We start from the raw sequence: 15659 nt of genomic DNA on the forward strand, positions 1-15659 counted from the left end.
TGCAGAAAACTATTAAAGTTACTCAGAAACAGAGCACGTCTGCTTCCAGAGCATGGTACGATAAAATGAATGTTAAATCTCTCTCCTCTTCTTCCAGAATACCAGTGAACACCCACACCCTGAGCAGGAAACCAGTTGCGAAGACTGTAATTTGGGCCAGGGAGCTGAGGGCCACACAGCTGTTCTGAGCTGCCATCCTGGTGAAATGACGTCAGAAGGAAACCAAGAAGATGCTTCTGTCCCGCTGGCTCTTGCTGCGATGCAGGTTTTGGCCCTTGCCTGCCCTGAGGAAGATAGACAGCTGAAGGTGCCCTTAGACACGCCAAAAGATTCGTTGAGGCTGGAGGAAGTGGCTAACCCAGAGTCTTCCTGTGAGAGTCAAAATACAGTTACCAGGCTGCACAAAGAGGAAGAGGCGGAGTCAGCCTTTGCTGTAGAGGCCGGGGCAATACTGAAGGCAAATGACGGCAGGCTGAGCCCGCTTGCTGGACTTCACAGTGCTGTCGGCCTCCCGCCCTGTGGAAATACAAACCAGGAAGTTGGGATGACAACCCCCAGCGTTGCTTTGGAGGAAGGACACCTGTGTGGAAGGAGTACCTCTGACCAGGAAGTGCAGACAGCTGAAGTGAAAGAAGCTGGAAGTGTCCCTTCGAAGCCTCCGACTTCCCGCAAGGACCAGGATGCAAGCATGGGGCAGGGCGAATGCAGGAGCTGTACAGGGACTGCGGATGCTGCAACCCAGCAGCGTGTGGCGAATGGGGAGAGGGATTGTGAGCCTGCTGGAGCCACGGAAACTTTGCTTCCAGCCGGTGCAGTGCTGAGAGAGCTTGCTGCAAACTTCCCAGGGGACAGCGCTGCTTCTGCTGCGCGCAGAGGTGAGGGGGTTGAAGTGGTGGACCTACAAAGTGATGCACCTGCAGGTAGTGGCGCAGGTGTTAGTATTTTCGAGAGCGGAAGTAGCAAAATGGCAGGATCAGAGACTCCCAGCGACAGCGGGAGGGAGGATTTTACAAAGTGTCCGGAGGGCTGTGAGCTTCCTGGTGAGGAGGCGCAGAGTACAAGCCCGAGCCCTGCAACAGAAGCGACGGCAGCAGCAGTGAACGTGACAGGGATTTCAGAGCCTTCTCCAAAGCGTGACCCTGGGGTGGAAGTGCATGAGTGTGGGCAGAAACCGGAAGGTGGAAACCTGCCTACTGACACTCATTCTGATGCCAATGTGGAAAATGATGAGTTGGGTCGAACGTTTGTGGTGGAGCCCAAAGCCCCTGGCGTCACTGATAAGAGAACAGAGCCTGTGGCTGAGGTGGGGGATAAGCAAAAAGACCTTGAGCCGATGCAATCGGGAACCGAAACTGCTAGCTGTGGCTGTGGAGGAAGTGCTGCCTCTACCAGCCTCAGCCAGGGGGCATCTGATACTTGTGATGCTCAGAAAGGAGCTGTCAACATTGAGGAACAAGTTAGCGCCCCTGTATTGTGTGCGGATTCTGCTGATGCCTCTGAACTGCAGGCAGACTCGCTCAGCCCTCCAGTGTCGTCCCTTGCCCAAGAGGAGCCCCTTCCCCTTCCCAAACAGGCAGAGGTGGAGGAAAGCAGCCGAGAGCTGGACCGGTTTAGCAAAAGCGCTCAGGAATTCATTGCCCTGGCTTCTTCCTTGCTTGTCGAAGAAGCGATCCAGCAGGCCCAGCTGATCGTCGCTCAGGAGAGCAAGGCCAGAGCGGCCCCTGTTGGCCAGGAGGCATCTCTGCACCACCAGGACCTTGCCCTACCTTTGTGTGGCAAGGGCACCGAGTGTGCACAGGATAATGTAATGGGCACACCCTCTGCTATTCATAATAGAGAATCCAAACAAATCCAGGAAGTAGGAGCAGCAGCAGCAGCAGAGACAGCAACAGAGCCGACGGCAGCTGCCGCAGAGGGAAGCCCTGTTTGCAGCGAGGAAACGGCAGAGACTCTCTCTCTGGTGGATCACCGGGGAGAAAACCAAGAGGGCTTTTCCACACAGCTGCCTGGAAGTGGACAGGAGCTGCCTGGCAAAGAGGAGGCTTTGTTGGAGGGCCCGGCACCAGCAGCTGTTGTGCAATCCCCTCCTCCTTGTCGTCAGGGCAAGGAGCTTGGAGGCAACGAAAGTAATGCTAAAGCAGGGTTGAAGGGAGAAGCCTCCAGCTCAGGCACAGATGAGAATGCGAAGGCGGGTGTCTCTGGGGATGCCCTGCCAGGCCCTGGACCGCCAGAGGATGGCTCTCTGTGCCCCCGCGAGGCCCCCTTCCCCAATGCTACGCTGAACCAAGAACTTGAGCCCAGCTGCCCAGATCAGTGTGCAGCCCCTCCACCTGGTGGGGTGTCTGATTTAATGGAAGCCCCCTTGGTCACTAGCGATCTGCCTGTTGCAGCCATTCTTCCACGGGAAGGAGGGGAGGAGGTGGAGAACGTGCCTTCCAGAGTATTGCTTCAGCCGATTGCCGAAGAGCCCCTGTGCGATGGGGACCCTGGCTCTGAAATGTTCGTTTTGGCCAGCGAGGGGGAAGCTAGGCCTGGAGTTGAAGCAGCCCAGATGGAGGGCCTAGCTCAGCCCAGCAATGGCACAGGGGAGGAAAGCCAAGCTGAACAGGATTCCCAGCTTTTGCAACCCTCTCCCTGCCTGGCTGTCGAGCCGCTGGGAAAAGGGGAGGCAGCGGGTTCTGTTCAAGAAGCTGACGGTCCCTTGGTGGATAATGTTGACAAGACAGTTACAAGCGCCGATCAGGCGACAGCCGTGGCAGAAGCATGTGGTCCCTTGGTGTCTCTGGCTGGAAGCTCTGTGGAAATCGCCCCCTTAGCAGAGTCCAGATCTGAGGCACAGCGTGCGACGGATGCTGGATCCATCCCTAATGGAGAAGCGGATTTAAGTTTGCAGCCTGGCGGACTGGCGGAGGGAGCTGCAAGCCCAGCACTTCCAAGCTGTTCACCTGTTGCAGGTAAGTGAAGTTAGACTGATTTTACGATAGCGCCATGGGATTTGTGTTTTTCCTAGGGAAGCAAAGGGAATGTGTTCTTTGGTTCATGGGAACTTGTTGTGTGTGAAAGAGGGGATGAGGTTATCACTTCCTTTCTTCTCCCCCATCTTCCTTCCATTATTTTGTTTTCATGGATCCTGTCAGCAATTTCCCAGAATCTGCATTTCCACAATCCATAGAGAATCTTATGTCTCCCTGGCTGTTCTCTCCTGTCCCTCCCTGCTGCTTGTTCTCTTTCCTGTAGTTGAAATTCAGATTGTAAGCCCCTTGAGGCAGATACCTCGCTCTGTCCTCATTTTTTTACTTCTTTTAATTGCCATAAATGTGCACCTGTGCTGCTATATAAATAAGCCCAGGATAACAAACACTAAACGTTTTATTGTTTAGTGAGAGAGGCTATGTATGGTTAAATAGTTAGCAACTGGGGCTTTATACCTTGTTTTTTCTTCTAAAACAAGTGCCCAAGCGGATCCAAACTTCGCTTGCGCTAACTTTCTCTGCTAACTTGGAATTGGAGAACCCAGAAGGGCTATGTGTGAAGCTTCTCCCTTATGTCAGCTGTTGAAGTTCTAAAAGTGTCCTTCCAGTCTGAGCCTGCCAGTTTCTAAATGTGGTACTTTTAGGTCACACACACACACAGCACAGCGAGAGAAAGAGTCTTACTCCCCTCCCTGCCCCCACCCGGATCCCCTTTTTGCATTTCTGAAACCCTGACCAAACACAATTATGCCCTTCCCAGCACATTTAAGAGCTGTATCTGGGATTCAAGCCTTTATTTCCGACTTGACAAAACAAAGGGTTGATGGATTTTGGCTGATGAGCAAACTTTGACAGGAGAGGACTTGACAGCATCAGGACAAACCGGTCGGGCGCCTTTATTAAAGCATTTTGCCTCTTCTGCAACAAGAGTTCATTGAACACTTTTTAGTTTCTTTTTAAAAAATGAAAACAAAAAAGGTTTAAAAAGTGAGAAAGAGAGGGACTTTTTCCAATCTGAGCTGAAATCCTAGAGGCGGAATCTTTAGCAACGCTTAATGATAGTTTTAATGCAGGCTTTTTGGGCCCCACCTGCTCAGACAGCTGTTAAAATGTAAACAGCTGATTCCTCCCTTCCCTCCCCCCTCCCTTTTTTGTGTGCGTATGTGTATGGTGTCTGGTGCTATTATGCTGTTTTGCCCCGAGGAATCACAGGTGTGGCAAGCAGCCCCATCCCATCTCAAGCAAAGGTTGATCTGCAACAAATTAGTGCCAGCAGACTTAATACAAAGTAGAGCTGCAAATCGAAGTGCTGGTGTTTTTGCATGTGCATGAAATAAAAGCTTAAACCTCCCCTCTTTCAAAAATAATAATAATCTGGTTGGCAAAGAGAGTAAAAGATTTGAGTAGTTTCTGGCTGCTGAAATGTCTTAGGGCCATGTGTACAGGTGGTGAAGAAAAAAAGAACTAGATGTGAAAGTGGAAAATCTAGCTGCCACCTCTGCTTGGCGTGAATCAGCATTTAACAAGCTCCCATTTCATTTTAATTTTGCGCTGTATTTTTAGTTTGATGTTTCAATAGCATGGGAGTGGTTGCAAGGGAGACACTGGAGTGTTGGCTTCATGAGAGCTCCTCCTCCTCCTTCCGGACGTCAGCGGCTGCTTCCTAAATTTTATTTCTCCACCTTTCCTTCTCGGAAACTTTTGATGGGTGCAGGGAATAATAGGAAAAGGTGAAGGGTGGAAGCCACGCCGCCGCATTTGCAACTTCAGCTAAAAAGAAAAGCGCCATGCCCAGTGATGGCTTCTAGATATAATTAAGGACAGCTCACCAGGTGGGCTGGCAAGTGGCTAATAATAGTGCTGCTGCGTGTCTTGAAAGGTCTGGAGGACTCAGGAAAGCAAGGGGGTTTATCTGCCTGTGGTGGGCTTCGCAGGAAGCTTAAACAGAGAGAAAGGTATCAGTGCATCCAAAACAGCTTTGCTGGGGAGTGTTGTTGGCCAGAGAGTGTAGGAAGGTGCAAGCCAGCGGCTGAGAATGGAAGCCTATAATTAGAAGTACTTCCTGCTCTGCACCTGCTGTAAACTTGATGCTGGGACTGGAAGGGGTGGGTGGGGAGAGATGCTGTTTTTGCCCAGGCACCGTTTGTTAAGTGCAGTTTGGCGTTGGCTCTTGGGCAGCTGAAGAGAACAAACAGAAACAGGATTAAGCTGTAGTTTTGCCTACCATGCCAGAGCACGGCAGAGGCAAGCATTCCTCTCCTGTCAACACCAGCAGCCGCCATTTTCTCAGCCAAAAGGTAGGAGGGTGTTCACCGATAAGAGAGCTGGGTCTGCTAAGTAGCTGTTGCTGTTTTTTTTTGCTTTGCTTTTTGGTAGTGCAACATTCCCTCAACCTGATGCCCTTCAGATGTTTTGGACCACAACCCTCCAAAGCAGATGGAGGGCACCAGCTCAGGGCAAGGCTGTTGCAGAGTGTCTCTGAAAAGCCTTGGACCTATTTGCTTATGCAAAGCAGGCACAGTTTCCAGGCAATCGGGCAAGGGGGAAATTGACAAAGCAGAGGGTGGTTGTTTGTTTAGGCATCTTTGCCCAAGTGGCTCGTTCAGGGATGACTGGCAGAATCTGCAGAGTCGTTTTCAAAGTTGAGAGCTGCCTCGTTTACCTTGATTTGTCTAACAGCTCACAATGGGATAATGGGGCAAGGGTTTTGAGATTAAGTCTGCCCCTGAGTACTCAAGAGAGTGCCCTTTTTAATGGCCACAAAACACAGGGCCTTATTTTGTGGTGGCCTCCCAGTTATGGAATGCTGGCACTCATATTGCTGTCTCTGGCACCAGCTTAGCATGTATGTTTCCCCCTGGATTTTAAAGATCTGTAGTATGGTTGGTGGTTTTAATGTATGTATTAGGTGATTGATTTTAGTTTTGTGCTGAATGTAGTAGTTTATAGTGCTGTTTTGGGTGTGGGGTTTTATGCTGGCTTGCCTCTCTTAAGCTTACTTACTGTGGTTTTCTTGGCGTATGATTTTATGGCTTTTATTGTATACTCTCTTATTTGTTTGATGCCTAGATAATTTATTTTATGGGGCAATCCATACATATATAATAAGTAACAAAGGTATGCCACCTTATCTATGACACAGCTGAGTGTAGCATGTAGTTTAATCACTGTAGGGTGACCCATCTTAATTAATAGACCCAGGTTAGGCCCCATCTGCTCTATATATTTACAGCTGTGTCGCACCGATTTAAACAGCAAGGCCTTCCCCCAAAGAATTCTGGGAGCTGTAGTTTGTCAAGGGAGCGGAGAATTGTTAGAAAACCTTATTCTCCTCACAGAACTCCTGTTCCCAGAGTTCCCTGGGATTGCCTGTTAAACCACTCTGAGGATTGTAGCTTTGTCAGGGGAATAGGGTTCACAACAGCCTTAAAAGCGGTACGATGTAGCTTTGAACGCACAGTGCCGACAGAAGGGCCTTAATGTGAAGCGGACCTTAATTTTGTGGCCAACTTGAGTATTTGAACCCAGGCAATAAAAGTCCTGACCACAAATGATGCTTCTTTAAATGTGTAGAGCAGATGGGGCCTTGCCATGTCCATTTGCTCCTGAGTGTGACTAACACTGGATGCAACCCAGTTTTTCCATGTTTCTGAAAACTTCCTTGTGCCTGTCTCATCTCTACAGCTTTAGAGTGTGTCCCATATTTATTTATTCCCATTGCTCATACTGTGCCCATCTGCCCCTCTGCCTCCAGCGTGTGGCAAACAGGCTCCTTGGAGAAAGCATTGACACCCTGGAAAGACAAAATCCATAGCCTTCATTTTACCCCTTCCGCCTTGCGTGTCTCTTCTGCCTCCTATTCCCCTGGCAGTCCCTCCTTGCTGATCCCTGGAGCACCTGCTGGTTCCTCCCTCCCGGCTTGTTGTTGCTTTTCTGAGAGGGAAGAGAAGGTGAGGTCACAACACTTTTCTCCTGCTGCTTTACTGGCTGCAGAGGCGAAAGGTGGTCTCCTTCCCCTTTCTGCCGAGTCCAGCTGCATCGTCATAATAATAATAATAATAATAATAATAATAGCTTTGCTGGATCAGACTAAAAGGCCACCTTCCACGGCTGGAGGCACAAATGCTTCTGAACATCAGTTGCTGGAAACCTGAGGAGGGGAGAGTGCTCTCGCGCTCGGGTCTGGCTTTGCAGATTTCTCACAGGCATTTGGTCGACCATTGTGAAAGCAGAATGCCTGATCTAGCAGGCTCTTCTCCTCTTCTTCTGTTCTTGTCCTGTTTCTAACCATGAATGATGGTGATGTTGCTGCTACTGATGCTGCCCAGCCTTTCAAGAGAGATCAGGTAGCTAATGACAAAATAGTACAATGTTAAAAATGAAATGTAAGCACAATGCGAATTGTAACAGACTAAATTATTGCACGAGTACAAATTTGTATTTGTATATTAATATACCGGTAGTTGTATTAAGTCAGTGGTGTCCAAACTTTTTTCAGAGAGGGCCAGTATTGATGAAGTGAGGGCAGAGCAAAGTTGTTGACCTTTTTTATGGTTTTGCCCCAAGTTGTTGAGGATTTTACTCTAGGACATAAACTGCCACAGGGGCCAGAGTAGGCCCCCCAAATGGACTTTGGACATGCCTGGATTAGATGATCCTTCCAACTCTGCAGTTCTGTAAATTAAACATATACAAAGAGTTAGTAGAGGTGCATCTATGCAGGCATGGAAAGTAACTTCCCAGGGTTCTAGATGTTTATGTTACATAAGTTGAATCTAGCATTAATTTTTTTGACATTGAATCATGTAATGTCATGGGTCACTTTTGTGAGGAAAGTGACTAACAGCGCTTTTAAATAGCGATGTGCTGTTTTTACTATCTGTATTTTAATAGATCATTTTAAATAGTTTAAATTGTTTAATATTGTTTAACCACTTTTTAATTGTTATCTTTTATTTTTCCTGCTTTCTGTATTTTATCTGTGTTGTTTTAATCTGTGTAAATCTCCTTGAGTGGTAACCTGTGTTTTATAATGGCTGCATTCATGGGCAGTTTATTCCATTTTCACGATGTTTCTCAGACTATTAATTTCCACATTATATTTGAGCTTCCACACAACGTAAAAGTCTCTTCCAGAACTGAAGTGAAGAATCACGGAACTGTAGTAGAATATAACACTTCTTTAGCATTCATTTCCATATTTGCAAATTTTTTTTCTGGAAGCAAATAACATGGAAATGAGAACTGATTTTGAACTATCTTCCACTGTAGTTCTAGAAGTAGCTTATACGTCATGTGAAAGCTCAAATGCAATGCAGAGCATTAACAGTTAAGGAAGAGTTGTGAAAACTGAATAAACTGCCATGAGAATGCAGTCTGTGCTCCAAAGGCCTGTTGGAACAAAGAGGTTGCCATCTGACTGCATGCGATGTAGGGGGCAGTCAGATTGCAGTGGGGAGGGAGTTCCATAGCTGGGGTGCCACCACTTGTGGAAGGATAGGCCTCCAACCCCTTTGAAAGCCATTTCAGCTGGTGGGCCTCAGCACATCTTGCAGCTGGGGATTACATAAGTTGATTATGTATCAGGTGAATAACTAGTTCCTTCTGTCAGTCAAGCACTTCCTGCTGGGTGATTCTTTTTGGTAACCCCCATGCTTCTCTCCCACCCTGTATTATATTGGGGTGGGGAGGAACAGACTGATTATAATAAATTCTCTCTCATGAGTGCCCCATCCTTTCTCCCTCCTCCAAAATAAAGACACCCGTGTACCTTTGACTTTCCTCCCGCGGCATGGGTAGTGTGAGCCCGGCACCTTCCAGATGTTTGGTATACCACAGCGCCAATCATTCCTGACTATTGGCCATGGCGACTGAGGGCTGTTGGGAGCTGGAGTGCAACAACATCTGTAGCGGCCAGAGGTTGCCCTTGAGCCCCTGATCCCTTTCTCTAACCTTTTCCAACTCTCATTGGAGAGATGAAGTGGTGGGTTTCCTTTCCCCTTTTCTATCTCCAAGGTTCTGTTGCAAAATTTGCTGAAAGGTCCAAATCACCACGACTTTATATATACAGTGGTACCTTGGTTTAAAAACAGCTTAGTTTGTGAACAACTTGGATTAAGAACGCTGCAAACCCAGAAGCAGGTGTTTTGGTTTGTGAACTTTGCCTTGGAAGCAGAACATATTCTGCTTCCTGTTGAGTGTGTTCCATTTGAAAATTGAGTCCCCCGCTGCTATGGGAAAGCACGCCTTGGTTTAAGAATGCTTTGGTTTAAGAACGGACTTCTGGAACGGATTAAGTTCATAAACCAAGGTACCACTCTGTGTGTGTGTGTGTGTGTGTGTGTGTGTGTGTGTGTGTGTAAATTTTGTTGGCCAAGGATGCCTGGAATGCTTGTTCTGAGCTGGAGCTGAACTTGTTCTTGCTTGCCAAGTCATAAGTTGCACTTCTTTTGAGTCTGTGGAGAAGTAACCGCTACGCTACAAAAACAAACATGAAATCCTCTTCTGGCAGCTCCTTTTGTTGTGTGAGAGGAGAGGGGCTTCGCAGCCAAACAACAACAAGGCAACATTATTTCTCTGGATCTTTCTACAACTGTTGCCAAGTTGTCAAAATGTTGAGCTGTGTTACCAGAAGTGCCTCCCTCGCAAATTATGCCGGCGTTGGGGGGATGCTGCTGCCTGATAAAACTCCTAGTCGTAGTGGTAGGGTACCTTTATGTACCTTTAAGATGACTCCCCAGATTGCTAGATGTGTGTGTTAAATAATTTGAATCCAGCATTAAAATTTTGACATTGCTAGGTCAGACCAAATTTTGATTTCTTTCCTCGCATTCGATCTCTTCAATCTGTCACTGTTTAGGCAACCTGAAGGAACAGTTTCTGTATGTGTGTTCCTTCTATTAAAGCAGGGGTGAGGCACTTTGGGCCCTGGGGTGCCAAATGTGGCCCTCCAGCCCTTGGAGCTCTCCCCAGGTCACAGCCCTCGCTGGCCCTGCATCAAATCCTAAGTGTTTCTGCCTGGCTGAAATGTGTCCTTCGATTCTGAAAGGGCTTCTTGCTAGTCTGGATGGGAGGATACAGAGAGGGTGTTTGAGTATGTGTACATTAGTTGCTCTGCCCACACTTCCTCCTGACCCTGCCCACCACTGATGTGTGACAAGTGGAAGTTTGTCTGGGAGGGAAAGCAGCCTGAAGAAGGCACCCAACCCCAGTATTAGAGGATGGTCCCAACAGTCAGCCCATCACTTGTTGCTAAGCCAGCTCTGCAAAGTTGCTAGCCTAGCAGGCCAGTACAATGTGGGTCATAGTAGCAGCCAAAAAAGTTCTCATCAAATGTACAAAAACACCCCTGGGTGCATGCCTGTAAGCTGTTGTCACGTGAGCGCACAAAACTGCCTTATACTGAGTCAGACCATTGGTCCAGCTAGCCTTGTGTTCCCTACTCTGTTTGGGAGATGTCTTTCTCATCAGATTCCACCCCATCCTTTGAAGCTGGAGATGGCAGTGATTGAACCTTGGGCATTCGGCATGTGAAGCAAGTGTGCTCTACCAATGAGCTGTTTGTTGCCTGCTCTCCAAATTCACATTATCTTTGTCCTGAAGCTTCTCAGCACACTGTGCTGTCCTTTTCGAGTTACTGTAAAATCAAGCTGTTTTTAAGAAATGACATAAAACAAACCAGCTGTGTGGAAAGCAGATGGGGTGGGGGGAGTTGGTGGGAAGAGCTTGCTGAGTGACTGAGAATGCATTTGGGTGAGCAAAGTTGTATCAGCAGTACTGGTGGTACGAGAAGGGAAGTTTGTCGAAAAGCCCCATGACTGTTCTCCTTCTGTCACTGCAGAAGCTGTACAGATGAAGACCGAAGAAGAGGTGGGTTTCTTGAGGGATCTCGCTGAGAGCTCGGCTTCCGAAGGAATGGTGAGTTCTTGTGTATATCTCATGTCTGAAAGTAAATCTCTGTGTCATAAATGGCCATTTTCCTTCTCTCCCTTCCCCTTGTTATGAGGAAGCCAACCTCAAGTTTTCCTTCTCTCCCTTTTGTGGAAAGCACTATTGTTTCTGAAGTTGGTGTTTTGTTTCTGGGAGATCTTTTGGTCTCATGGTGGAAGGAATATAGTTTGGGCCAGCTGGTTTGCTGCTGTGATCTGTCTCTCTTCCCCCACCCATCTGCCCGCCTGCCTGCTGTCTTGTGCACCCTCTGCGCACAATAATTCCCAGATTCTCTGCTTTCTTAGAAAAGGAGAAAACAATAAGTTTCTAGCATTTGTAGAACCTGAGATACGAAGCAAAATGTACAGGCACTAAATCTCATTTTTTTGGTGATATATTAGCCTTCTCCCTCTCCCTCTCTGGAAAAATTCCTGCGGATTATGCCCAGTCAGTTTGTGGGTTGATCTTTCCTGTCCTGCTCCAAGAATGGAGTTGTCATTGCATGCCTGCTTGCCTTGGGGTGATTCATTGGCATATGCTAGATGAAAGAAACTGCCCTGGTCCAGAGTAGCTTGGAAAGCTAGACTGACAGTCAAGGGATGACTGCTCTGGTCTTTTCTGAACACGCTTTCTTGGTTTCTGGTCGTCATCCTCCACTTAGTTGTCTTGTGTATGCCAGTGACCAGCAACTGGCAGCTGAATCTGCCCCCCTTTCCTTCCATATATCACTAGATTCAGAAGATGTACTTTTATTATCTAGTCAGCTCTTTGCTCGGCGAAAAAGAGCTTATTTTCAACCTACCCTCTTGCATTAAAGTGAGCCGAGTCTCTTCTTGCACACCACACATGTAAAGCACATTCTCTCTCTCTCCCCCCCACCCCCGAATCTTGGGAACTGTAGTTTGTTAAGGTGGAGCTACAGGTCTACGTACCCTTAGGTATCAGACTTTTTGGAATGCGTTAAATAAATGGGGTTTCCTGTCTAAGCATTGATTGAACACAGAGCTGTTTAGTGTCAACTTGAGTTGCTGCATCACATACCTGGGACTAGTGAGTGGCATGTATGGGGCATATGTGTTGCCTGCATAAGGAGGCTGTGCTCTTTATGCTGAATTCCCACCCCACCATCCTGAAACCACATTGGATGCTTGCAAAGTGACGAGGAGAGCTGTGTTCCATTTCAGTAAATTCTTTGGACTCTTTATGCCTTTGTGCTTTTATCTGAAGACCTGGTGTGAGCAACTTGGGATAACTTGGGGTGCCTTGGAGGAATCGCAGTCCCAACAAAGCATAAGATCTCATTCTGTAAGGTTACTTGCTTTAGAAAAACAGCTTGCAAAATTTACCAGCTGTCGCCGTTGTCTTGTGTGTGGTTCTGCTGTAGTGATAGACTCCGGTTTTGTCATCTTAGTTTGGTATACAGCATCTGTCGATGCCAGCAAACAGTTGCTGTAACTGAGTAAAGATTTGCTTTCTTGTGATGTTTAAGTCTACTTTTGAAGCTGTTCTTGTGCAGTGGTGGTTTTCAGATTGACTAATCCACCGTGGATCTCTGTACATGTTGCAGAGCGTTCTGGGGTGAATTCTAAGTCTCATACTCTATTCATATGTGCACAGTTTGGGAATGTTGGGCTGCTTTGAAAGTGCGCCACAGAGTGTGTGCCTACAGCAGCCTTTGCTTACCTGGTTGCCCTGTCTGCAGACCAGCCATGAACTGTGGTCTATGGTTACAGCTCTGGAGCAAGAGAAGCCGCAAAGCCTGTGATTGGATGACATGCTAGGCCTCACCATGGCTTATATGGTACCAGAAGGGACCAGAGGGAGAATCAAAGCAGCTGCAGTCTTCTCTCTGGAAACCTACATATTCACACTAAACTGTGGTTAGAGTCAGAGTCCAGTATAGCAGGGATGTCCAACAGGTCAATCGTGATCTACTGGTCGATCGTCTGTGGTAGCTCATGGTTGATCACGAAATCAACCCCCCCCCCACAAGCTGAACAACTTTGGCTTCCTAAAAAAAGCTCAACCAACTGCAAACCCAAAATATAGCAAACCCAAAATATAGACGCACTTTTACCCTCGCAAGATTGAATGTATTACCCTCGGCTGTACTTGATCAATGATTCCTACATATTCCACATGAAAAACGCTTATGTCCCTGTGGAGATGGCAGTACCAAATCAGTGGGGCAGTGCCCTTCTGGCTTGCACTCTTTATAAAGACTTGAGGAATGAGATTATCACCCCTCTCTTATTGTCCATTCTGGGTTGCCCAATCACTGCCACAGTGTCCTTTCCCCTGGCAGATCAAGAGGAGCAGATGACTCTGGAAACCTGCATATTCACACTAAACTGTGGTTAGAGTCAGAGTCCAGTATAGCAGGGATGTCCAACAGGTCAGTTGTGATCTACTGGTCGATCACGGGTGTGTGTGTGTGTCTCCATCTCCGTCTCCGTGGTAGATCACGGTTGATCGTGAGATCCTCCCCCCCCCAAAAAAAATCTCAATAATTTTGACTCCCTTAAAAGAGCTCTTTGGCTCCCTAAAAAAAAAAAAAGCTTAGCAACTTTAGTCAATCCAATGGGCAGATCACCGCCAGTTTTTTTAATAGTGGGAGTAGATTGCAGTCTCTTTTAATTTGGACATCCCTGCTGTATAGCATTTCAAAGTATTCAAAGCCTTCTGCATATATTATATTGCTCTAATCCTGTGCAAGTTAGGTTATTATTATCTCCATGTTGAAAATTGTGGGGTAGGGGAAGGAAAGGCTTGCATAGAATCATAGAGTGGGAAGGGGCTACGAGGGTCATCTAGTCCAACCCCCTGCAATGAAGACTCTTTTGCCAAATGTGGGGCCTTGAACCCACAACCCTGAGGTCAAGAGTCTCATGCTCTTCCAACTGTGTAGACCTGTTGAAACTATTGAACTTAAAATTGTCATGTCTCTATTTACCTCAATGGTCTACTCTGAGTAGGCATAGTATTGGATACAACCCAGAGACAGGAGCGGAGATTCAGGCCACCCGATGACTTTGTGGCTGTGGTGAAATTCAAAGCAGGGTCTTGCTGACTCGTAGCTTGATCTCCTAGGCACTTGCTTTAGGTTGGTCATCAAGCTAATCAGCTTTCTTTTTCCCCAATGGGATGCATAGACTTTGTTGAAATAACTGCTGTGGCAAGAGGGAGAGCAGCCTGGTCCTATCTATCAGCTAGAGAAGGAAAGCTTCTCTTGCCCAGAAGAACATTCAGCTCCCAACTTCCAGATGAAGGGCAGCACACTCTGACCTGCTTCCTCTGCCTCCCAGGAAAAACATCACGGCAAAGGGGAGCCCAACCTGGTTCCATCCATCAGGCAGAGAAGAAAAAACTTGCTGTTCTCCCTTGCAGGAAAGAATAACTAACAGGAGCTTTCAAAACAAAGAACTAGGGTCTGTACTTACGCAAGCATATCCCACCCATGAGGTGGGGTGAAGCTGCCCCAATGGGTGCCAGAAGCCCCCAAGCTAGTGCCCCCATGGGTTCCCTTCTGCCCCCCACCAGCAGAGAAGTTGGTGCCAATTTATAGTGAGATCTCATGGGATTTTACGGAGTGTGCAAGATTTCTGCGCCAGTGGAGTTGGAGTGGGCGGCACAGGGGCGCCGCCAGGGTTAAATGGGATGTGCCACCCCTGCACTTACGTTTTTCCTTCTCCCTCCCATTCCCTTTTCCTTTTGTGTTGTGTCTTTTATATTGCAAGCCTGAGGGAAAGGATAGTTTCATTACTGATGGGGAGCTGCTGCTTTTCTTTTCTTTTTTTCCCAGCTGGAGAGCAAGGTTAAAACATTTTAAATAAATAATAAGTGAGTTGGGCCCCCAGAAAGTTAAAAGGTGCTGCTGCTGACTTGCTCTACACATCTTATTATAGATAATTTCTGTGACTAATCCTTGGGCGTTTGCTTTGCGCAGAAAGGCCATCTGTCAAAGAGAGCGCCACAAGAATACACCCTGTATTTTGTTTCATGTTCCGTCTTATGAGCAAACCTGCCTCTTATTAGAGGACACTTGGTGCCTCTTACAAGTTGGCATCAAAATGCCCTCTTCTCTCTCATTTTTTTGCGGCAGTTGAAAAGGGATAAAGCAGCAACCCTTTTGAAAACAAGTGTCATCATTATGCGGTACAAGTTGGAGCTTCTATTTTGCTCTTCTCTTTTGTTCCCCTGCAGGGGGAAAATGAGCTTGTACCAATCATTTCCTGCCTCTCTTTCTCTGTTTGTTTGTCTGTCTGCCTCCCTCTCTTCCCCATCTCCAGAATCTGGCTGTTCTGGTATAGGATTGGGAGTGCCAAGGCAAATGGAAAGTTTGCGGCTGGATTGGTGACCACAGTTTCCTGTTGCTAAGTTTGATGGAATATTTTTTTTTTTAAAGAAAAGCCAACAGCACTGTATTAACACCGCTTAAAATCTTCAGAACTCTGTGTAACCCTCCAACACATTTAGGTTCACAATAAATCCCAAATGAGTAGTCACCAGTATATACCTCCCATTCATTTCTGTGTGCAGGTGTTAACATAATAAACTGCTTTATATTGAGTCAGACCATAGGTCCATCTAGCTCACTATTATCTACCTAGATGAGCAGTGGCTTTCCAGGGTTCCAGGCTTTACCTGGAGACGCAGGGAATTGAAGCTGTTTGCAAAGCAGATACTCTACCACTGAACTGTGGCCCTTGACCTAAAAAGAAAGTATGATTCTACTCCTCATGGATCTGAAGAAAGGGC

The 15659-nt window shown here is 47.2% G+C and overlaps 1 protein-coding gene across 5 annotated transcripts in view; it reads left to right on the forward strand.

Moving 5' to 3' along the window:
• Positions 1–15659, forward strand: part of AKAP13 (A-kinase anchoring protein 13) — a 245430-nt gene that overhangs the window by 120204 nt on the left and 109567 nt on the right. For all 5 annotated transcript variants that reach the window (XM_080980205.1, XM_080980207.1, XM_080980208.1 and 2 more), the window contains exons 8-9: positions 98–2954; positions 10813–10889. In XM_080980205.1, the coding sequence (XP_080836331.1) occupies positions 98–2954; positions 10813–10889 (2934 nt within the window). The remainder of the gene's footprint in view (positions 1–97; positions 2955–10812; positions 10890–15659) is intronic.

This window comes from Podarcis pityusensis, assembly GCF_964106645.2.
Source record: "Podarcis pityusensis genome assembly, chromosome: 14".
Lineage (NCBI taxonomy): Eukaryota > Metazoa > Chordata > Lepidosauria > Squamata > Lacertidae > Podarcis > Podarcis pityusensis.